Here is a 23,399-nt window from a genome sequence, read left to right as displayed (position 1 = left end):
CAAAGGGGCGGAACACACAGGGAGCCGCACCTGGCAATCGCCAAGTCAAAAAAGAATGATGAGCGCACACAGGTGGAGCTCACTAGTCAAATACGTCTAAAAGCCACGTAGAGTCCCTGCAACACGTCGTGTTGAACAAGCATCACAATCAGATCAATCAAAGCATCGGAATGTTTTTTTTAATCGGTGGCTGAAAACCACATCTCTCCCGGCGCCTCGCCGTTGAGCGGCTGAGTAGGGTGTCGAACCTGCTCTAGAAGTTCAGTTCCGCACGTGGGTTTGCCATATTTCAGGGATACACTTCCTGATAAAGCCAGTTCCAGTTCAGTTTCAGTTCAGACGAGCCCGGGCCACATGGAGAGAGAGGATTTCTGCAATACCGTCTCTTCCTGTACGCCAAAATGACCCAACGAAGTGTCTTGCAGGAAGCTGCGTGGGCACAGAGCTGGCATGACTTACTAGGCGAATGAGGAGCGCCATTTACCGTGGTTCTACCAACAACGGGGGTGTAGGTTCCATGAGGCATCCACACCAAGGCGATAGGGGCCACTTAAAGGTAACATCGGCACGTGAACTCAGTATTAGACCCATAAATGTATCACGTGACACACCTGGGAGGTTCACCGCCTGAGCAGTGCGGCGAGAGTTCACACAAGGAGCAGATGACCCACTGTAAAGTTTTCAAGGCAGCGAGAGGCTCCACATAAGGAAGTCGCCCTGACTTTGAGAACCCAGTCAAACAGGTTTCGCGTGGTGAACTCTCACTTCCTGATCTGCTCTCAGTGTGGAGCTCGCAGGGAGCCGGCATGGCAAGAAGGGCTGATGTCTCGAGTAAAGGGAGCCAGGACCTGCATGGAAGCGGCTCCTCCAGGAACAGGCTCTGCGGGAGTTGTCAGGTGAGCATCACTCCAGACATTGCTGTTCCACCGCGGTGAGGGCAGAACTTCGTCTGTAACACCTTAACATACTCAATGTACTCTACCTAATAACCAGCGTGCTGAACCCAACAATGTCCTGTACTCTGTGTCCTCCAGCCAGTGGACTGTAACCTATGCTGTGTAGAGTACTAACTGTACTGTACTCAGTGCAGTCAACTTGTTTTGCCATCACATTGCTGATGGTGCAGATATGAAGGAGAGTGTGTGTTCACGCGCGCTGTGTGTGAGCGGGCTCAGTGCACGGCTCAAATTACAGCCTGACTGGAAATAAGACTCTTATCCACAGAAATGCGCATATTTTTTAACTCGTGCCAAAAGTGTGCGATGGCACTTTGTGCAATTTTGGCAGATTTGCATTTGGTCGTAACGTGAGGATGGGAAAGTGTGATATAGCGAGTGCGCAGCAGTCACTCACTATACGACACGGTGCGAGTGACGCTGTGAACACAGCGGGCAAGCGACAGGTCGGTTAAGGGACAGCTGAACGAGAGTGACGGGTAACTGATTTTGAGCGAGTGACAGGTCAGCGGATGTTGAGTGTGAGTGACAGACAAGTGGATTTCAAATGTGTGACAGCTAACAGTGTCTGATATGAGTTACAGGTGAATGGATGTTGAATCTGAGTGACAGGTAATGGTGATTTATATGAGTGTGAGAGACATGTGAGTGTGAGAGACAGGCGAGTGAGAGACAGGTGAGACCCACAGCGTCCTGTTAGCCAGAGACTGCTCCCTTTAACAAAGGTGTCAGCTCAGTTTCTGTGTACAACCACATTCCCTAGATACCTTGGAAGTTCTGTATTTGTGTCACATGATGAAAGCATTTTAAGTATGATTGTTCTGGGGAAGAAAATAAGCTACATAAGATTTAGGGCATGACCGGGCCCTTTGAGCTGCAGCGTTTGCTGGCACCACTGGAGCTCGTTGCACTGTAATTTAACCTGAATTAATAGATACCAAAAAATGTCCACGTACAATAGAGCGCTGCACAGCGAAACAATGCGAACGATCGCGGTCACTTCGCCGAGCTCGGCGCCCGTTTCCATGACACCGCGGCGTGTGGGCGGGGCCTGGGCGGGGTCTGCGCGCGATGTGGGCGTGGCCATCACCTTGGCGGCAGCGCGCGCCCGGGGCCCAGTTGTTCGTTCTCGTCACATGTGACGCTCGGCGGTTGCTTAGCAGGTCCCGTGAGGAGGGGGCCGTTTGTCCGCTATTTTTAGTGGGTAAAAGTACAAAAGTGGTCATTTCTCACCCGATTTCCAGTCAGGGCTTGAACTGCGAAAAGTTTTAATGCGTTTCAAGAGGTTTTTATCGATCCGCTCTGCCGGTCAAGCGTAGTACGACGTGGATACGATACGCAACAACACTGTTACACTCTGTCTGTCTGTCACAGTGACTGTAGCCTGTAATATAATAAAACAAATACAACATCAATATAAATATAAATAACAACAGAGGCACCAGGTAGCTGTCAGCGGCAATGAGGGACATAAGGCTAAGGAGTCTATTTTGTAGGACTACTGAAGTAAGTCTCTTTACCAAACACTTTAAGTATTATTTTAAAAAAAAGTGAATTTACGGTAAATTTCCTGTAAGCTCGTGTCTGTGGCTTATTTTTATTAGGCATTCTATTAATTCGAACTGTTTTACTGACAAAAAGAGCCTTCTGCTTTCATCCTGTCATATAATTACTTACCACGTTTATTTTTGCTATAATATTTAACATTTAAAATGTCCTGCATTGGCCAGAATTTCAAAATCTAAAGGCACAGCATTAATGATTAATAATTTTAATAATGACAGTAATAGGAGGCTTTTTTTTCTTGGGTCCCGCTGGCCACCAGTGCCTTAAAAAAATAAAATGTTGTACAGAATTTGTTTTAAAAAATTTATGATTAATTGAAAGTATTTAGAATGTATTTCAATGTGTACATGACATATATAAGCATGCATGTTATTTATATGTGACATTCAAGGTTGCTCACATATCATGTGCTGTCCAGGGTAGTTGTTGAGTTGAGCTCAAGAAGACTGTCTTGGTCAGGTGGCTCATCAGCATGTTAAGATGACCCCTCTCACCTTTGGCTCCAGTTCCTTAACCACTGTTGTGCCTGCTGATGTACTTGTTCATTCATTCCTTCAGGAGAATGGCAAATCAAACGGAGTCGCCCACAGCTGGTCCAAGAGGGAGAGCTTCGAACAGGCCCCCATGTACGTGGCCGTGCTCACGTACCTGGGCTTCGGCATCGTCACCCTCTTCGGCTACTTTCGGGACTTCCTAAGAGCCGTCGGACTCGAGAAGTGTCACCTCGCCCAAGAGAGGGACGAGCAGAAGGTCAGAGGGCTAAGTCCGCACCGCAGCGGGGTCACCAGAGCAACGCTGTCTCCGTGGGTCTTATTTTCAGAGTGGAATGCAAATCATTCCAGACATTCGTAAGGTGACTGTGATCTTTCACGGTGTTTAAGGTGTAAGCCGTTAGAGAAATGGAATGGAAGAGTAAACAGGGTAAAGATGTAATTAATTCCCAGTGGGTTTTAGATTATTTCTCAGGCTCGGCCGATTCATTTTCCCTCATCCTACAAGCAAACAGTTTTCAGTGGCTGTCTGTTTAGTTAACATTCACGGTGGTGGAAAGTGAATAGACTCCCAACTAAGGATAATACCTCACAGATATGGGTGATTAGAGGGATTTTTAGAAGATCGGCTTTCAGAGGAAGAGAGAAAAACAGGCCATAGTCCCGCAGAACACAGTGCTCACTCTGCAAAATAGTCCATCCTTCTGCCTCTATCTTGACCTTTGAGTCAACATTGTCCCGGTCACACTGGGACATGCGAGGTGTTATCGGGGAGAGAATGGCTGCTTTGTCAGGAAGACGGTAAAGAAGTTCACCGCATGCATTCAAAGTGTAGTTAGGGACAACAGGGAGATGGCAAGATGGAGACATGATGTCAGATCTGTCTCTTCAGCAGAAGCTCTTTGTCAAACTGTGTCTCCGGAGAGCAAACTTCTGCGCATCACAAAGCAACCGCAATTAGCCTGACATTAGCTGTAACGGTGACAGCTGACAATTTTAAAAACCACTTGCAGTCACGCCTTCCATTTTGGTGCAGCATGGTACAGCTTAATAAATACAGGAGCAATTGGCATTCAGTGGGGCAAAGATTTCTGAAGATAGAAATATGCTTGTTATCATTCCTTTTTGTACAGGACTTTGTTCCGCTTTACCAGGACTTTGAGAACTTCTATACGCGAAACCTGTACATGAGGGTCCGCGACAACTGGAATCGTCCAATATGCAGTTTGCCTGGCCCAGAGTTTGATCTGATGGAGAGGGTCTCTGATGACTACAACTGGACTTTCAGGTATTACTGGTGCCCATGTAGTCTTTCATGTGAATAGATATGTATTCCTGTTGGGTAGGTCTCGACTTGAATGATCATTTTGTTTAATGATCGTAATTGTTGCTTTCCAGAGATTTAATGACTTTGAGAGTCCTGAAATATGACATGGTCCACATCTGTGCTCCATAGATTAACAGGCAGAACAATACACAACGTTATCAACATGGGCTCCTACAACTATCTGGGCTTTGCTGAGAATAACGAGAAATTCCTACAACCCGTGGCGAATGCAACAAAGGAGTATGGGATCGGTGTGTGTAGCACCCGCCAGGAAATGGGTAAGTTGTTCCGCCGCCCATCTGCCAGTGTAGGTCAACTGTGTTTGTGGCCTTGCCCTAATTCTCAGAGATTCGGAAAAAGACAAAGAACATGCAAAAGCTTTAACCACGCCTCCTTACTGGTTCAGGTTTACAGAGCTCCCATGACAGGTCAAACCGGGCATTCCTTCCTGTGTTTTGTGGTTCATCCATAAACACGGCTGCAGTCATCACATGCTTGTTTCAGGCAACTCCTCCAAATGCGTATTTACATTTGAATCCAGTTCTTCAGAAGAAGTCACCAATGACATTTATTTGCAGTTGCACCATGACATTTACAGAAGCTGAGGCTGATTTTATGTCTGTGGTTGAACAGTTTAACAGGTTCACCCAATGGCCTTCTCATGCAAGCAGCTCTCCAACATTGTTAAAAAAGCAGCTAACCAGCAGGATGAAAACCTGTCCTTTTTTGTACCAAATGCCGAAAGAGGAACAGGAAAATGGGCTCTCTGAGCTATTTTCTCAGTTAGAGGTCTTCACCCAATAACATCAGCTAACCAAGAATTACGGTCAGTTCATTCTGGGCCAAGTGCAGACTTAGCAGAAAAAAGGCGTGAATTTCCTGCTGCATCCATCCATTATCTTCTCTATTTGCTGCAGTGGAAAGTGCCTTGATTTTCTTACCTTATTCCTCAGTGTTTTATCTACTGTTTAGCAGGTGTTGAATTGTACTGTTTTAACTTGGAGGTGAAATAATGGATAAAATCGGGGATCACAGAGATGTGAGATACACAGCTGGTAGACCAAGAACGATCAACGAAGCAGTGGTCAGACCAGCGTGTGAACGTTACTTCTTTCAAGTCTGGTCAGGCATGGTCCAGCTTCCTGGACAGGTGCTCAATGGGCACCTGCCTCGCTGACTGGCGCCTCCGTGGCTCTATTGCTGCCTCTTTGGCTGTGTCATGGACAGAAGTTTCCGGTAGCCCGCATGAAGCTGGTGCCAAAACAGGAAATGTCGCCTCGCCCTGTTGGTGACACTGAAAGGAAACCTGACCAAGGAGCCATAAATGTCTATATTTGGGTCAAAGTCTTTTTTTTTTTACTTAAGTCATTACCTGTCTGTAGAATGCACTTATTTTAAAGTATACCTTGAAGAAAATACTCATTACTTACCTTAAGAGCATTGAACAGTGAGAAATCAGTCTGTGGACGCATGGCTCATTCTGCACCCAAGTGCTGAATGAAGTTCGCACAACAGTAAAACCTGCCAGGATTTACTGTACAGGCCTGTCTGAAGCTAGATTCAGTTTAGTGCACTTTCACATCATCATTTGTCTAACACTAGAAAGACAAATGTCCTTTATTAATTTGTATTACTTTATTTATTCCAGATACATGTAGCTTTATTTGTTTATCTGCTCTGTAAAGAATTGTTTTTGTATCCGAGGGAAACTTTAGGAATAATAAAGAAACTCCACTTCTTATGGAAGTTTAAATTATTTATGAAGTTGGAGCATGAATTTAAAATCAGAAGCTATAAAACCCTCTGGCAGTGTGTGCGTACATCTGTGTCTACGTGCATCTGTGTGTCTGTGTTTGCTTTTGTGTAGGTGGCATTAAATCTAGTTTGCAATTACCAAGGCCTGGGATGTAAGGTGGAGCAGTGTCCACGATGACCTTTAATAACCTGCTCAGTGGAATAGCTTTGGTTTACTTTGGGTGTTTCTGCATGTCACTCATTCACAGAGGCAAAAATTATCACTGCAGGTATATGTTTACACATTTCATGGAATGATTAACAGATGGAAATTAATAAACCAAGGCGGTAAAGCTTAACTGCCCTGTAAAGATGCCTGTTGATGTTGGGTCAGCAAATCAGTGTTACTGAAGGAAGAACAAAACCAACCTATGTAAAAATGATGCAACCAATGAGAAGCCCATAAAGGTGTAGGCTGTTTGTAATTCTCACTGAGTAACTAGAGACATATGTTATTTTACATTGGAGTGGAGATGTGCTCACCTGTCTGATGATCCCAAAGCCCATACCCTCTTAGTCCATCCTCCTATTCAGAACAGCTGAAGTCGATGTGTGTAGTAAGTCAGACTTTGGTCTGGAAAACAAGAGGTACAGATGGAATGGGTTCATAGGGAGCTCATACCATTCTCTTACAGTCTTTTTGTGGTTACTTCTTCTTTCCTCACAGTTTAGTCATGGGAAATTACCCTCTTGTTACGTCTCCTCCAAGGACAACATCCTTGCCACTGACTCAAGAAGGGTGGACACAGATGAACAAGTCTTCCAATGTGAGCTCCCTGCTTCGCTTCACTCTGCGGGCTGCAAGCTTCATTGGTCTGCATAATGGTCTTGGAGGAGTGCGCCGTTCACCCAGCTCCATCCACAGGCCTGTGGGTGGTGATTTGAGAGAACGGCAGCCAGCTCACTCACCCAAAGGGAAAAAGGCAGATTTGTGTTTACCTGGGTAAAATCACAACAGACAGCGACAGCTGCATGGAGGCAAGTCGAGCCTGGAACCTGTATAGTGAGAGCTGCCCAAATATGCAGATGCTTTAGAGTGTAAGAGTGAGGAATGAAAATGCAAGGCATTCCTTTTCATTGCTTTCCTCTCCTGCATTCTTGTGTCACAACAGTTGTGGTTTCACAGAGCACATTAATTGAAGCAGTCTGGGTTTCGCCTGTACCTGTCCTTCTTGGGCTTGAAACCTACAAGTTCCTGATTGTTTGCTCAGCTTCTTAACCGTCTCATTGCCTAAGCCAGATGCATCCTCTGAATGCAGCCCAGTCAGTTCTAGTGGCTCTGTGTGTTACCGCTCCACTTGCCTGAACCACAGTGTTTTGCGGAAGAGGTGTTTCGCTAAGCAGTGGCAATTTCACTTTCCACATCTCTCTCCTGACCCCAATTTACCACTACTTCCTGTTTCCATGAAGGGCTTCAGCAGAAAGGAGCTGGCTGACCATGGCCTTCGGGGTGGTGTCAGCTCCAGTGCACGGGTGGGCAAAGTCAGGGTCAAAACGCAAGCTGCTGTTGGCAGGCTTGCTGCACCAGGCAGTGGTACCGCTGGGCTACGGCTGACACCAACCTGCAACAAAGCAGGAACCGGGGGCAACTGGATCTTTAAAGACCATCATTCTCATTCTCTTTTCTTTTTTGACAGTTGTGAGCAGCAGTGTTTCAGAGTGTTTGTGATGGTGGTTGAGGTGGTTTGGACTGCAGTGTAGGAAGAGACCAAAGTGTTTTAAGATGACTCTGCAGTGCATTATGGTCCTGCACCGCACACTTTAATGCACAGACACGCTCAAAGCAGAGAGCGCATTCAGATTGTCAAGGTGTTGCTTTTGGGGGACAGTTAGCTTTCTCAAGGAAGTAACAGACAAAATCAATAGATCAAATAATGTGTGAATTACTGGCATTTACAAAGGGAATTTAAATGTTTTTCACCAGTTACACCTGCACATTTAAATTAATGATGTGCAGCACTATATTCACTGGCTCCTGTGAGTCTGACTGTCATGGCCGGTTCTGGAAGGAAGTGGCGGACCAAGTGCGGAATGGAATTCGTGGTTTATTCAGGGAAATCCGAGAGACGTGGTCACAGGACAGGCAATGGGTTTTCGAGGCGCAAATGTCGTAACAAGGACAATCCAAAAGGCAAGGTCGGCAAACAGGGAAGAGGTCGTGGATCATAAGGAGGTACAAGGATGAAGGATCAGGGTTACAGGACAGGGAAAGGAATCAGGAATCAGGAATCAGGAAGGAGTAGAGCACTACTCAGGAGGCAGGAGGCAGCAAGGCTGAACAAGGTTCCACGTCAGCTCCTGGTCTGACACTGCCTTTTATGCCTCAATCTGCGTCGTGCCCCAGGTGTTCCGCGTTGGTTCGGCAGCGTGGGTGTGGCACTGATCTTTAGTGTCTACCAAGAAATGGGGCTTCCTTCCAGGGGGGAGGCAAAGGAACTGGTACCAAGTGGTTGTGACTTTTGGTAACCCTGATAGATACATAAATTTGACTGAATTATTGCAGTCACCTACAAGTGGTGGCCAGTCTTGCCCCAGTCAAGTAGCCCGGGAGCAAGGCGTTTGTGCTATTATTAAATGTGTTATTATATTTGTGTGAAGGGCTTTGCTCAGGCCTGTCGCTCTGTCCCGACTGAGCACGCCCCAGGGATGACCGCTGACTCTTGCTGTCCCACCACACAGGCAACCTGGACATTCACCAGGAACTGGAGGAGCTGGTGGCTTCCTTCCTGGGGGCTGAGTCGGCCATGACCTTTGGAATGGGTTTCGCCACAAACTCCATGAACATCCCAGCCCTGGTCAGCAGGGTAGGTTCTTATTATTATTATTATTATTATTATTATTATTACTATTATTATTATTATTATTATTATTATTATTATTATTAAGTTGCACAGAAGAGATTTTATCCAGCAAATTTGTCCAGTTGTTGATCCATCTCCACCTGCTGCTTTTTTAGTGTGTCCTTCTTAATCCTGCCAGCTGAACCAGCTGCGTTACTCAGTGAAAATCCCACTTCATTTGTCTTTTGTATCTTTCTTTTTGTAATCAGGCACCACTTAAGGCTGAATTGGGCACTTGTGAATTTTGTTGTCCTGCTGGAATGCCACTGTAAATATGGCATATATGTCAAGAGCAATTAATAAAAGGATGTAAAAGAGCACAGTAATTTAGACGAACAATCAGAAACAAGCCTTGTGGGAGGCAGTAATTACCATAATAAAGAGTGGAGACTGCAGGGGGTGGGCACTGTTAGCATCACTGGAGGGCTTGTTTACTGGCCCTGGGAGCCCAACTGGGCACTGGTGACATTCCAGGCTGGCTGTGGCGAAACTCCGGGGTTTCTTTTACCAGGACTAATGGGGCCAGTGAGACAGAAATAGGAGGGGGTCCAAGCATGAGGTTTAGGCTACAGGGGACAAGATCTGTCCACACTCCTAAGGCGGGGTTCCCTCCCTGTGGACCGATTACACCACTCCTTCGCCAACTGCCACCAGGCGCCGGGACTTTGTAGAGAACTCGGAGGGTACTATGGCATCTGTCACAGGGCCATCACATCAGACTGTGACAACAGCGGAGGTCAGATGAATCACTGGATGGGAGCCCAATTGCAGGGTTCCAGGATGTGACATGTACAGGGAGCAGAGTCCCATGGGTACCCTGGGCTGGGCCAGATAGTGCACAGATTCTAGAGAAGAGAACCTGGACAGATGTAGGAAGTTACAAGTTTGGGAAAAGAGCAAAACTCATACATTACTGTGGGATGTGACTCTGGAGTGGTTTGCTCTTTTGTTGCAGGGCTGCCTGATCCTCAGTGATGAGCTGAACCACACCTCACTAATCCTGGGAGCCAGACTGTCAGGGGCCACCATCCGGGTATTCAAACACAACAGTGAGTATCAGCGAGTGGGGCTGGGGTGGGGCTGGGGTGGGCCTAGTGCTAAAGCTAAGTGCTGTCTGCTGTCTATTTGATTTTGGCTTTCAGTACAATAACTATAATAAGTCTGTTGACCTCAAGCCAGTAATTAAATCAGGCTCTGGCAGTTCATCTCTCTGAGACCATCCAAATATTATGAAAATTATCTGGATCAAACTTCTCCCTAATTTAATGACAAGGATGGTATCGCAAAAAGAGATTCAGCTTTAATTACAGATTAATTAGAGCCACTCTCGAAATGCTTGTGTGTGTCACATCGGACCGCCTGCACAGCTGGGGCCTTAGGGTGTTAAACACCTGGAAATGACAGAGAGAAAAGAAGGTCGACCTATGAGAGTCTGGAGTGCAGCTGAGACCATTTCCCGCCCCGGAGAAGAGGTCCAGGTGCAGAGTACTGCATTGGATCTGTGAAGAAGCGCACAGGCAGGACTGCGGTAACACACTGCTTGGCTCACACTCGTGCATTACTGCGGTTGAACCGTCCTGGTCGAAGGTCAGACAGCCTTTTACTGCACGATCGTGAGCTGTCAGCCTGAGGCCAACTTTTCCTGACTGCCTGACTTTGCCCTGCTGCCCCTCCGTGTTTGAGTGTTCCCCTTCCCTCGAGCAGACAAAGGTGCAGTGCTGTGTGTGTGTCTATATGTGTTTGTTTTGCAGTTAGTTTGATGTTGTTTTGCACAACATGACTGTTGCATAACCGGGGTAATAAGCACAGTGCCATGGTGAATCTGCACTCCTGCCCTGACTGTGACCGTCACCCCACGTAATTCCGCGCCAGGGACCCGATGGAGGCGGGGAGCACTCTCTCTGGTTCTCGCTTACTTGATCAACATTGACCATGCAGCCCATCACAGAATGGATCCAGCCTGCCAATAAACGTCAAGAACAAATGTTTTTAGCGTATAAAATATATGGTTACATGATATTAATCATCTTGCTTGCTCTGTGCATCAGGAAACAAGGCTACATTTCAGACAAAACAGTGCCCATGGGGGATTTTGCTGGAACAAATGCTGTTGAGAGGAAGGAAAGTGATCCAGAGAGATCCATAAGAGAACAGGTGGAGGCATATTGTGTGCATGTAGACAAGGCAGCAAACGTATCCCAGAGGCTTCCAGTCCTAAGGTCTGCGTTCACAGGGTCCAGAACTGTCCTGTTTTCATGCAGTGCATTGTCAGTTGTGCACTGCGGAGCGGAGAACACCTGGAAGTGACCACCCACAGGTTCTTCACACGTGCCCTGCCTATCGCCCTCGGGTCTCCCTCAGAAAACAACGTGCGCTTGCCTGTTATTCATTGCTATCTTGTTTTTTCTTTCTCTCCGAACTTTGTCCTCTGCTTACCCTACCTGCATCCACACTGTCTGAGACAGACACGGTGGGGACATTTGGAAACCGTACTTGTCTAGTTACGCCCAGCAGGGCACCCGTCTACTCACACCAGATCAGACAGGGTCTGCTCTCTCCTGTGCCAAGGAGAGGGGGAAGGTCTGGCAGACCCTTCTGCTCGACATCTTCTCTCCCCTCTGCTCCTCAGCCGCCACACGCCGCCATCTGCGCCCACATCCATTTTCCATCGTAATCTGCTCCCGCGTACCACTAAATCATGTTTATTTTCCGCCGCCTTTCTTGCCATGTCACCTATAAATGAAAAGGAATTACCTCACTTTCCTGGCTGCGCTGACAGTTTTAATGTCTGTTTGTCCTCCCTGGGAGGGTTATAGTATTTTGTGTGTGTGTGTGTGTGTGTGTGTGTGCGCGCCTTATGCTACTAAGCAAACCTGTAGTCCACCCATTGGGACCGGTGCTGGTATTGATACCAGAACCAGTACTAGTTTTTATCACAAATTGAGCTCCATCAGTGCTGCTCTTCATTTTCCACCAAGTCTAGTGGAGATCTTTGACTTCAGGTGCTGCTCGCGCTGATGTTTTTTCTCCTGCTCTTGTCACTCTTGTTACTAAGGGAGAAAGAAGGAAGGTGCGCACACAAAAAATAAAGCGGGTTGTTATTTTGGATGTGTAGTCCTACATGTTTATTCCTGGAATTGTGCTTGGAAAGTGCTGATTTTGAAGATGCCTATCTATTTTTCTCCAGCGTCGATGTAAATCTCTGCATGCAGGCTTCAGCAGATAAAAGCACCATGAATTCTTTAACAAAGTGCACTCAGATGCACATTCGGAGGCTCATTTGCCCCGTCTTTTCGGCATCTGAGTGCAACCGAGTGCTTCTTCTCCCATTTGTTTTGCATTATACTTCAAACTCTGTGTGATGTACCACACAAGCCCTCTTATTAAAATGCCACATACAGAGACATCTTTTCATTTTTCTGAAGGCCTCCTGGGAAACATGTGTTTTGAGCAGGTTCTCAGAACCCCTTCCCATTTCCTGACTTTGTCCCTTTCTTTAAACAAGTAATTATCTTTTTTATCATATCTGCAGTCCATTTTCCTTGTCATAAACTTATTATTATTATTATGGAAGTATACAGACGACATGATAGCTATGGAACTGGACCTAATTTTAGAAGAGGCTGTTGAACATTGTTCATGTTGATAAACCTTTGAGCAAAGTTCCTGAATTGCTTCACTAAAAATAAGCAGTCTATCTAAATACACAAAGGGTAAGGGCCTAAATGCTGTTGTTCTGATGCACAAAATTGTCTTGTAAGGGAGAAAAAACTGCTAAAAATATTAATAATTGTAATGGTACCGAGCTTATTTGTAAGTTTTGTTAAAGAGCGCCATCTAGTCGTTGTGTTGGGGTAGCAGCAGCTAGGACTCCTGGTCACTGGCTGCTCAAGCTCCTTTCATTCACTTGAGCAAGCGCCTTTCACCAGGTCTTATTGGAGAGCCGCCGCACAGCTCCTTCTGCTTGATTACAGGGCTGACGACACATTTGGGTACTTCTGTTCCTGTCATTAAGCACACTTCCAGGTGTCACTGCTGGGGGAGAAAAGACATCTGGAAGCCAAACACACACACACACACACACACACTGGCTGAAACCGCTTGTCCTGAGCAGGGTCGCGGCAAACCGGAGCCTAACAAGGCAACATGGGGTGCAAGGCTGGAGGGGGTGGGGACACACCCAGGATGGGACGCCAGTTCATCGCAAGGCACCTTAAACGGGACTCGAGCCCTAGACTCGCCAGAGAGCAGAACCTGGCCAAGCCCGCTGCACCACCACGCCCCCCCTTGGAAGCCAAACATGTTTCCTTATTTACATTTATATTACAGTTATTCATTAATCATTCTTTTCTACAAAAAAGTGATGCACAACTCAAGAGTAAACAAAAGACCATCAAGATCAGACAAAGACCTTTAGACACACACTCATTTTTGCTAACCAGTTCTGGTTAGGGTCATGGTAGGCTGGAGCTTATTTTGTAATCACTGGGAGAATACACCCTGGGCAGGACGCCAGTCCATCACAGGGTGGCCACACACATGCTCTCACTCATCCATTCATACTACAGGTGGTTTAGCATCGCCAAGTCACCACAATTCCATGTCTTTGGACTGTGGGAGGAATCCCACGCAGACACTGCAAGAACATGCAGACTCCACATACACTGAGCCGGATTCGAACCTGCACCCGAACAGCCAAGTGCTGTGATGCAGCAATGCTGCGCCATCGTGCTGCCCGTTTTGCAGTTATATTGACACATCTTGTGAATCTGACACCACCATAGTGCTAGTTCACATCCCTTCAGTAGCTTCTATAGGAGCTGTCAGGAGAGCAGGACAGAACTGGTTCTCAGATGTTTTGAAACCCTTCTTGGATGCTGGGAGGGATTCCGAAGTTCTGAGGGACAGAGAGAGTTTGATTCTTGATATGAGAAACAAAACCACCTCTTGGTCACTGTTTTCCATCACTATTAGCTATTGATAAGGCAAACACACAGCTAGAGACCATCACTGTGCTTTATTGATTTTGGACTGAAACAATGGGTTTGACCTGTCCTCTAAGCTGAACTGAGCTGACCTTCCGTGTGTGCGTGTGTGTGTCAGACATGCAGAGCCTGGAGAAGCTGCTGAAAGAGGCTATAATGGGAGGACAGCCCCGCACCCATCGACCTTGGAGGAAAATCCTCATCGTAGTGGAGGGAATCTACAGGTCAGCTGAGTGTCCATGCCACACGCTCCAAACCCTGCGTCGTTCTGCAGCTTCGCACCCGACCCCTCCCACTCCCCCACCCCCACCCCAAGGGGGTTCGCAAGCCCAGGGTTTTGTAAAATAGCAGGTAAAGGATCTCAATGCACAGAACATTGTACTGATGGAGAGGGTGGGTGTGCCCCCTAATAGACAGGTAGGAATGCTGGCCGACCAGTACGTGCTGCAGTGGGCCAGAAAGTGAGGTCATCACAGTGCGATGTGTGTACTCTTTCTGATCTCACCCTGTCTCTTTCCTCACACTCTGTTCCCCGTCCGGCCAAATGACGAGTCTGCGCAGCCAACGCAGCTGCAGTCCTGTGAGGCATAACCGAGCTGATGGCCCCGGCTTTGAAATGAGGAGCAAGTTAAATTATAAATGAAACGAGAGCTCCATAAAATCTAAAATGCATCAGTGTTCACTGTCCATGTGACTTGTCTCTGTATGTTAGTTACCTTAATAGGATTTTGAAATTCTCTGTGTTACAGTGTTATTGCACAGGAGCGCCCTTTCTGCGCATTTATCATCCCTTTCTTATCGGTGTCAGTAAGATCACTGGAAACGGGGAGGCTTGAGGGTTTGGGGGTGGGGGCCTGGGGGGGTGCCGAATGTTCGGAAATGGTGTTTCAAGCACCTATTGCCAGAACATGAAAAGGTCTTGATAAAGGAGGAGAGTTTTAAGGGCAACATGTCAGGCTTCTCCTTTGAAGTGCAAACCACCGGAGGAGGAAGTCCTCCTTGTGTCACTCGGTTTACAAGAACTGCAGAGGAGCATAATCGGGGCTGCGCCGCCCGTGTGGTCGTGGCGAGGTTGTAGCGGGTGGTCGGGGGGGATGAGGGAGGCTGGCGAGGCTTTGAAGATGAGGGGAAATAAAAGTCGATCATGATTAAACCGCAGCTCTGAGGTCTGATGGATGTGTGTGTCTTCATGTCTGACCTCCGCCCATCCACCCAGCATGGAGGGCTCCATCGTGCGTTTGCCAGAGATCGTGGCTCTGAAGAAGAAGTACAAGGCCTACCTGTACCTGGATGAGGCCCACAGCATCGGGGCTGTGGGGGCCACAGGGCGTGGCGTCACCCAGCTCTTCGGTCTGGACCCCTCCGACGTGGACGTCCTCATGGGCACCTTCACCAAGAGCTTTGGGGCGGCCGGAGGCTACATCGCTGGGAAGAAGGTAGGTCCAACAGGGTGGCTGGGGTGTGCGGCCCAACACTGGGATCCGTGCATTGGACCTTTAGGCCAGATGGTACTGGATGAGGGCAAAACACCAGTTAGACTCGGTACCTTCATTCCCGAATCAGAGCCCAGTTTGTGTTCTCCATGGCCTTTGTGTTAGAAAGCGATGTGTCAGGACCTCATCTGTTTTCCCTGCACAGACCTGTCACTCGCCATCACTGGCACCGACATTACAGGACTGTGTCTTTCATTATTTCCTAATTAAAATCAAAGTGAAAAAAGAGACCAGAGCACATAACTGTGCAGCGAACTAGACAAAAGGAGGCCGTGCCAAAGCAGCACCATTTTCATTCCATCCCCAAAACACCTTAATAAGGCACCTGAAATGCTTCCAGCATCTTCATATGCAGATATCCCAACATGCAGTGCCACGTCCATAAAAGCCAATGGCAAAAAAACAGCTGTGAGGGCAAAGTCTACAACGGGGCTTTGATTTCTGCGATTTGCTGTACAGATGAAGCCTCAAATCCCACTCCTCCGATTTTCAAACAGATTTATGCAGCCATTCAGAAGCATCAGCAGATGTTTTGGAAACCAAATGATGACTTGCAGTGATTTTCTTTTTGAGGCCCACCAAAATAAGGACATTATTCAATAACCCCAGTGTAACGGCATCAATTAACCATCATCAAATCAATTCACTCAGGACTTGGGGAAGGAGAAAAAACGCTGAACTCCCATGTGTGTATTTTATTCAAGCTAATGTACCGTACTTCCCAGCAACACATACACAAATCTTGGAGTGGACAGAGGTGCTCCTTCCGGTACTTGGTCAGCTGGGTGTCAAGGCCACCAGCCTTACCTTGCTCCCCCATCACACTCGTGGTACAGATGTCAGTCGGTAGGGAGGGGAAATGGGGATTTTTGGCACGATTTTTTAACTCACTTATCTATGGTATCCTGGAGAAGGATAAGAGAGAGAGAGCAAGTGAGCACTAACCCCCTGCTCAAATACTCCCACCCTAAATGGAAACAGATGCTTGTCCACTCAGGAGATTCCCCCACCCAACCCAAAAACCTCCAACCATACATCTGGAGCCTGGACCAGGCAGTCCCCTGAGGCACAGCTGGAGGGGGCTGGGCCAGTTGTTGCAGTGAAGCAGGGGGTGGGGCCAGCGGCCATAGAAATGGAGGAGTTGGGTCAATGGCCATGAAAAAGGGGGGTCATTGCCAGTGGCTGCTTGCTGGAAGGGGGTGGGGCCCATTGCCACAAAGAAGGAGGGGTGTTAACCACAGAGTAATGGATGCTTCATTGGCACGTGGCCACTGACTCATTTAGTGCCAGATACCTCCAGTGGCATCAGAGGACAGGTCCCCCGACGTCTAACCTGTCTTGGCCATCCTGCGTTTATCGTGCTCTAAGCAGTCTGGATTAACTCAGCCTACACTGAAGCAGAGTAAGGTTTGTAACTGTCCAGCAATCCAAGTGACTAGGGCCTGTGATTTAATAACGGCTTCTGTGTTTCATCTAAAGGTTCATGTTCTGGTGGAAATTACAGACTGTTTAAGTGCTGTAAATGACAGTTAAATGCCTCTAGCCGACGTGTGGTTTGGTGAGGTGTTCCGTCAAGCATCCACATTGTGTTCAATGACCACCCCCCCACCCCCCACCCCAAGTGGCGGTGATGAAGTATTGCACGTTCTGCACAGGTGAGGAGAAACACAGAAAGCAGCTTGACGCATCGCCCACTTTTCTCAAGGCAGCTTTGTGTTTGACCATCGATCCTGCACATCAGATGCTCGGCTGTAATCGTTGCCTTTAACTGCCCTGAACATCTGGAGCACAGGCCATAAGCCTATATAAACCGTAATAATGAGCATAGTGTCTGTTAGTGCTAATGAAAATAAATGGAACACTTTAACAGAATGTACAATATTTATTATGTTTTGTACAATTAGGGCACTTTAAGAATGCAGCTAAGTGTTATCTTTGACCAGCCTATTATGTCCATCTTTTCCAGGAGCTTGTGGACTACCTGCGGGCACATTCCCACAGCGCAGCCTACGCCACCGCCATGTCCCCACCGGTGGCCAGGCAGATCATCAGAGCGATGAAGTGCATCATGGGACTGGACGGACTGACAGTCGGTGAGTTTCCACGGAGCCCCTTGCCCCTTCTTCCACCCAGCGCCCAGACTGACCTTCCCGAGCATTTCCAGGAAATCCCCCCACCGCCACAAAACCTTTTCACAATGTGCTAGCGATTACTGGGGGTCTGTTTGGGAAGTGACACTGGCAGCACACGTGACCTGTGCTGGAGGGTTGCCGGTGGGGGAGGGCACAATGCCTGACGCTGCAGAGCCCCACCGGCGTGTTTGGTACATGCGGAGAACCACAAAACAAAGATGGCCCCAGTCACTTGGTTCTGTCCCCTGCTCAGTGGTGGGAAAGTGTGTAACTTACTGTAAATTACTGTAGATCAAGTTCCATATGAATCATGGAGCATTTTGCTGTATTTTGTATAAAGTGGTAAAAAGGGGGCAGAATGTAAATGTGACTAAAGGAAGACTTTATTCTGAACATGCTGCAAATGTTGGAGAAGATTACCAGCAATACACATATTTCTCTGTACGGGCTTATGTGCTGTGGTCCAGATGTTCAGGGTTCTTAGAGGCAACGATTATAACTATGTCTGATGAAGAGTCGATGCTGAAACACAAAGCTGGCTTGAGAGAAGTGGGGTTTACACAAAGCTGTTTTTTTTTGGCCAAAATCAGGTCCAGACCAGCCCCGAATCGCATGCAGGTCTCACCCCAAGGTGGGGGTCTGAGTCAGGCAGTGAAATTTTGTGCTTCGAGCCAGATATTCATCATATGCGACAGTTTGCAAATGGGCATTCAAATCGAGTAGATATTAAGGACTAAAGCAATGTAAAGCATACCGCAGTAGGCCAAGGTTAGCAAATTAGCGCTTCCTCGGGCTGGGTGTGCAGCGCTCCAGACCAGCGTTCCCTCGAGGAGCTGACGGAGACCTTACAGAAACCGCAGGCCACACCACAACCACCCGGCCAACACCCCTCTAACATCTGAGATCAGAGGCAGGGAGGAGGAAGCCCAAGTGGCCCAGTGCCCATGAACAGTTCCAGTGCAGAGTGCACCACATCCGGGTCCTCAGGGTCCCCAGCGCTTAGAGACAGGGGTACAGAACCGGCAGCAGAAACAGCATTCCTGCAGGCAGAGCATGGTACATTCCTTACTCACCTTTCCCCAGCAAGTAAAACCCAAGTCTGGCACAGAACCGAAGCACATCTGAAACGAGTCCAAATCAATGACACCGGGCTCGAGTGTGAGCCTCGTGTTTTTGCAACTTATCAGTCATTGTTCAGCACAGGCTACTGGGTTCCTTTCTTTTTGTTTTACTGACTTGTTTTGAGGGGGTGCGGTGGCGCAGTGGGTTGGACCGCAGTCCTGCTGTCCAGTGGGTTTGGGGTTCAAGTCCCGCTTGGGGTACCTTGCGACGGACTGGCGTCCCGTCCTGGGTGTGTCCCCTTCCCCCTCCGGCCTTACGCCCTGTGTTGCCGGGTAGGCTCCGGTTCCCCGTGACCCTGTAAGGGACAAGCGGTTCTGATAATGTGTGTGTGTGTGTGTGTGTGTGTGACTTGTTTTGATTTCGACAAATAGGTGTTTGACCGCATTGGGTTCCTTCCCTTTGATAGTGCCCCCCCCAGTGCAGGGCCTTCACAAGTGCCCGTTCTTGTTCTTTGAAATACCTGCCAGTGTGTTCCCAGGTAATCAAAGGGAAACACTGTACCGTATCCAAGGCTCAACGGTGCCAAAGCGTCAATGTTGGATGTCTGCCTTCCCAATGCTCTGCGGAACAGCTCCCCTCTGTGCTCCGGCTCACATCTTGCCTGAACCGGACTGTCTGCTCACTCCTCTCTGTGCCCCCCCAAGTCAGCCCATCCCACAGCCCCACCCACAGAGAGCATCTGTTCAGGACTGCACATCGTCCAGCCTGAGATGTCCTGCACGCCGCAGTACAGGTTCTGGGGGTCAAGGTTACTAGCGGGTGCACATGTGTCGATGTGATTGTGTTGAGACCCACTAACCCTGGATGCTTTCTCCTCCCCCTCCTGGAAAGAAGCCGGGGGTCTTACTGGTGCCCCGGGTGTCAACTCCACATTTGGCCATTGCTGCTGGGTTCGGTCCCAGCAGCGCAGTCCACTGAAGTGCAGTCGGTGGGTTTTACAGGAGAGGGGACCAGGTGGGGGCCATTAAAGCAGGTGATTTGTGGTGTCTCTGGACACTCCTCCCTGGATTCCCGTCAAGATTCCAGCTTGTATCTGGAGTGCAGCCAGGTGGTGCAGACCATCACAAACCGAGCACTTCTATCCTGACTCTGAAGAAATAAGTCCCACCTCCCTAAAGAAACAGCCAGTAAACAAATGCAGGTTTGCAGCGTAAACAGTTGCACTCTGAGTTGGTCTCTCGCCAACTGTTTCACTGGTTGTTGAAGCTGCAGGAGCTGTTCAGTGGCTGTGCCACGGGGCGGGGGGCCCGTGCCCTCCACAGCCCCCCAGCTTTGATCTCCATGTCTCTCTCTGGTTTGTGTTAGAGGGCCAGATGGCAGGAGCCTCGCTCTGACCGCATCGCAGGCCACTCCAAAGCCCCTCGCAGCTTTAAGCTGCCGCAGGCGATTTAGGACCTGTGGAAAAGGGTTAATCTGCTCTGTGCCAAAGCAGTTTCTGTTCTTCTCTCACTGCTCTGATGTCCAGTGTCACATTCTTAGATGCTTCCCTTATAAAACAAAAATGTTACAATGTATGTGTGTTGTGTGTTTGATTGACCATGTCTGCATTTGAGCTTAAAGAAGTTAAGGAGCAGTAGGTGGGAATAAGCGAAGGTAATTTCATCTGCTTTGTTGTCTACCCGTGTGCAGCTGAAACCAGAGCACCGGTTGTGGCTCAGGGGGAGGAGCAGCAATTCACCTTGTGCTGTTGTTCCACACGCACAACCACCCAAATGCTTAGCTCCCTCCCTGTTATTTCGTTGTCTGACATACCGCGGTCAGCTAGAAGTGCCGTACCTGTGGCAGGTTGCCACTTTCACCTTCGCGGTTTCGCGCCTCGTCCCAGACTCTGCTGAAAGCCAAGAAATAATGAGCAAGAGGTGTCTCCTGTACCCTCCCAAATGCTGCTTTGACCCACACGCCCTCTGCTCCTCAACCCCCCAGGCATTCAGAGGGTGCGCCAGCTGGCGGAGAACACCAGGTACTTCCGGCGTCGGCTGCAGGAGCTTGGTTTCATCATTTACGGCTCCCAGGACTCGCCTGTGGTCCCACTGCTACTCTACATGCCAGGGAAAGTTGGGTAAGCTGCTGGGGGGGTTCAGGTCAGGAGGATCTACCCTCTGTGTAAAAGAGGCATGGCCCCTCCCCCAGTGAGGATCACCCTGACAGTGATTCGAGTGCCAGTTGTACTGACGAGCCGTCGGCACAGTGCTGGCGGGAGCCGGACGCCTGGCTGGGGGTGGGTTGGGGTGGGCTGGGGTAGGGCGGGGGTAAGTCGGAGTCGCATCGCCAGGCCACGGGTTGCAGGCATGCCAGCTGCACCCCGAACTTGGGCTAAAAATACCATAGAATGTACAGAAAGCGCTGACACATGCGTAAGCTTATATTCCACATGCGCAGGTCTAGCGAAGGCGTGTGCTCGGACTCGGGACACCTGCAGGGATGCTGGGAGAAAGCGGATTCAGAACCCGTCTCTCCCTTTCTCTCTGTTCCCGGCTCTGGTTCAGATCCCCTCAGCCTGTGGACCCAGTGTGAGCCTCCTGCCTTTTTGTGGCATGTTCCCTCTGCCTGGAAGTTGAATAAAACACGGCCCTTAATTGACTGCACAAACAATGTTTGCGTTCCAGCGTCTTAGCTGGATTTATAATGTTTCCGGAAACGAATCCAGCCTCGCCACGCCACTTCAAATGTTTCTGTCCTTGTGTTATTTTATTTGTACTGTACAAAATGGATGGATTTAGTAGGAAAGGCAGAGAAGGACTAAGCGTAGACACCGAGGGGATTTCATTGTGGAAACACGAAGCTTCACTTTTCTGCCCGCTTCCAGCCGGGTTCGACTCAGAGCCCATCTCAGCAGGGTGCTTCTGGGGCATTTCCAGAGGGAAGAGCCCCAGCGGTACAGTCACAGAGCCTGTCACACAGAAGGCGCCATTTCTGTCTCCTTGAGTGGGGACCCTGGTCTGGATTGGACCACTTGGTGTGTGCGCATGAAGAGCTGAGCTGAGTCGAGTCTGTCCGCTCTCTCCCCCAGGGCCTTCTCCCGAGCCATGCTGGAGCGCAAGATTGGCGTGGTGGTGGTAGGTTTTCCGGCCACGCCCATCACCGAGGCTCGGGCGCGCTTCTGCGTCTCTTCAGCCCACACCCGGGACATGCTGGACAAGGTGGGGCAACGGTGTTGGGGGGCAAGTCTGTGTTCAGCTGTCTGCTGTATTCTCTCCACCTGCGTCTTTTTTCTGCCCTTTTACCCTTTCTGTCCTCTCGGTGTATATGTGTGAGAGAGAGAGAGAGCTTCGATGCACACACCTGACCAAACCTTGCCTTCTCTAAGGTGCTGTGTTCCCTAGATGAACTTGGAGACTACCTGGGCCTCAAGTTCTCCCGCCGGAAGTGCACTCAGTTTGAACTGGACAGCTGATGATGGAAGGACCCCCCCTGGTCAGCATAGCAGTGGGATTGTGGGACGTCAGAGTCATTTACATGTGCTGGACAGTTTAATGTCCATGACCGTGTGGACAGTCATTTTATGACCACCAAGATGCAAAACTCTGTATCTCATCCGTTTTTCCCTGTATGTTTACTACACTTGTGTTCATAGTAAATATGATTATTTTGTTGTTTTTTTTATTGCTAGATAAGCATCTTTTTTAGGCTAAAAGCACTGAAGAAGTGTTTTTGTGTTCATGAACAAGGGAGGTCAAAGTGCACAGCAACAGAAAAATGAAATCCAGTTCAGTTTGTGGATCAAATCATCGCTCTGACCGACCCATCCGCCAGTTGCACAACCTGCATCCTTGAAACAGTGACTTGTTTTTTATGCTTTTTTATTGCACGCGTCTTTGCTTCATGAAAGACCACCATCATGAACTGGTTTGTAATTTCAGATGAAAGGGTGGGGTGAAATTTCATTTAATTTGGAACTTTGCCACTAATGATATGAATCTGGTCAAGGTAGTTTACAAAGACCTTTATCTCTGGTCTCATTTGGAGTGCACTCCGAATTTGTAATATTTATGTAATTTTTCAACTTGTCCTGGTCACGGCTTCACCATCCTCCCTGGTGGGATGAAGGTGTTCCGAAAACAATTTGTGAAGTGCAGCTTATTATATCTCAAGTGGTGGCTGCGCATAAAGAAAATACATTTCTAATAAATCTGCTCCTGCTTTTTCCCCTAAAGCAATAAAATTAAGCTTGGGAGCTCCATTTATAGCATTCATTAAGTGGTCATCAGGAGGCGTTGTGGTTAGAGATGATTCAGATACTCATCATAAATTGATACAGTAAAAATTACCCCACTGTATAAATGGGTAAATCACTGTGAGAAGCTTTGTGCACAAAATTCACATTCTGTCTGTCACCTTGCAGACAGTGCTAGCTATAATAATAATAATAATTTTGGATCATGTCTTTGCTCTGAATATACTGAACATCTCCCATTTCAGTTTACCACATCCTCCTGTTTTTGACTGACATACATAAAGTGTTGTGCAGGACAGTTGTCCTGCATCAAATGTCGAGGCACTGGGTCCCACGTGAAATGTTGGTCGTTTCACCTTTGTGTATTTTCATTTGAACAAAATTTGCCACTGACAGCATTTGCCACTGTTCTCTCCATAAAGCTGAACATGCAGCTATTATGTCTTTGACACACAATTAAATTAAAAAAATTTCTTGCACAACAGAAAATAGAAGTTTCAGCTTGTTCATTGGCACTGC

At 48.2% G+C, this 23,399-nt stretch overlaps 1 protein-coding gene across 2 annotated transcripts; it reads left to right on the top strand.

Annotated features, from left to right (window-relative positions):
* The first annotated feature begins 317 nt into the window (after nucleotides 1-317).
* sptlc3 (serine palmitoyltransferase, long chain base subunit 3) lies at nucleotides 318-23,369 on the top strand. 2 transcript variants are annotated; one of them, XM_018740235.2, is made up of 13 exons: nucleotides 318-556; nucleotides 784-896; nucleotides 3,081-3,272; nucleotides 4,147-4,301; nucleotides 4,470-4,618; nucleotides 8,814-8,938; nucleotides 9,930-10,023; nucleotides 14,078-14,183; nucleotides 15,176-15,395; nucleotides 17,419-17,545; nucleotides 20,630-20,765; nucleotides 21,717-21,846; nucleotides 22,014-23,369. In XM_018740235.2, the coding sequence occupies exons 2-13, from the start codon at nucleotides 807-809 to the stop codon at nucleotides 22,098-22,100; spliced, it is 1,611 nt and encodes a 536-aa protein (XP_018595751.1). In that variant the 5' UTR covers nucleotides 318-556; nucleotides 784-806; the 3' UTR covers nucleotides 22,101-23,369. The 2 variants fall into 2 exon arrangements, with proteins under 2 accessions (XP_018595751.1, XP_018595752.1); XM_018740236.2 differs by lacking the exons at nucleotides 318-556; nucleotides 784-896 and adding an exon at nucleotides 1,205-1,402.
* Nucleotides 23,370-23,399: the final 30 nt, after the last annotated feature.

Source organism: Scleropages formosus, chromosome 4, assembly GCF_900964775.1.
Source record: "Scleropages formosus chromosome 4, fSclFor1.1, whole genome shotgun sequence".
Classification (NCBI taxonomy): Eukaryota; Metazoa; Chordata; class Actinopteri; order Osteoglossiformes; family Osteoglossidae; genus Scleropages; species Scleropages formosus.
Note: the sequence above shows the minus strand (reverse complement) of the source record. Positions and strands in the feature narration are given on the sequence as shown.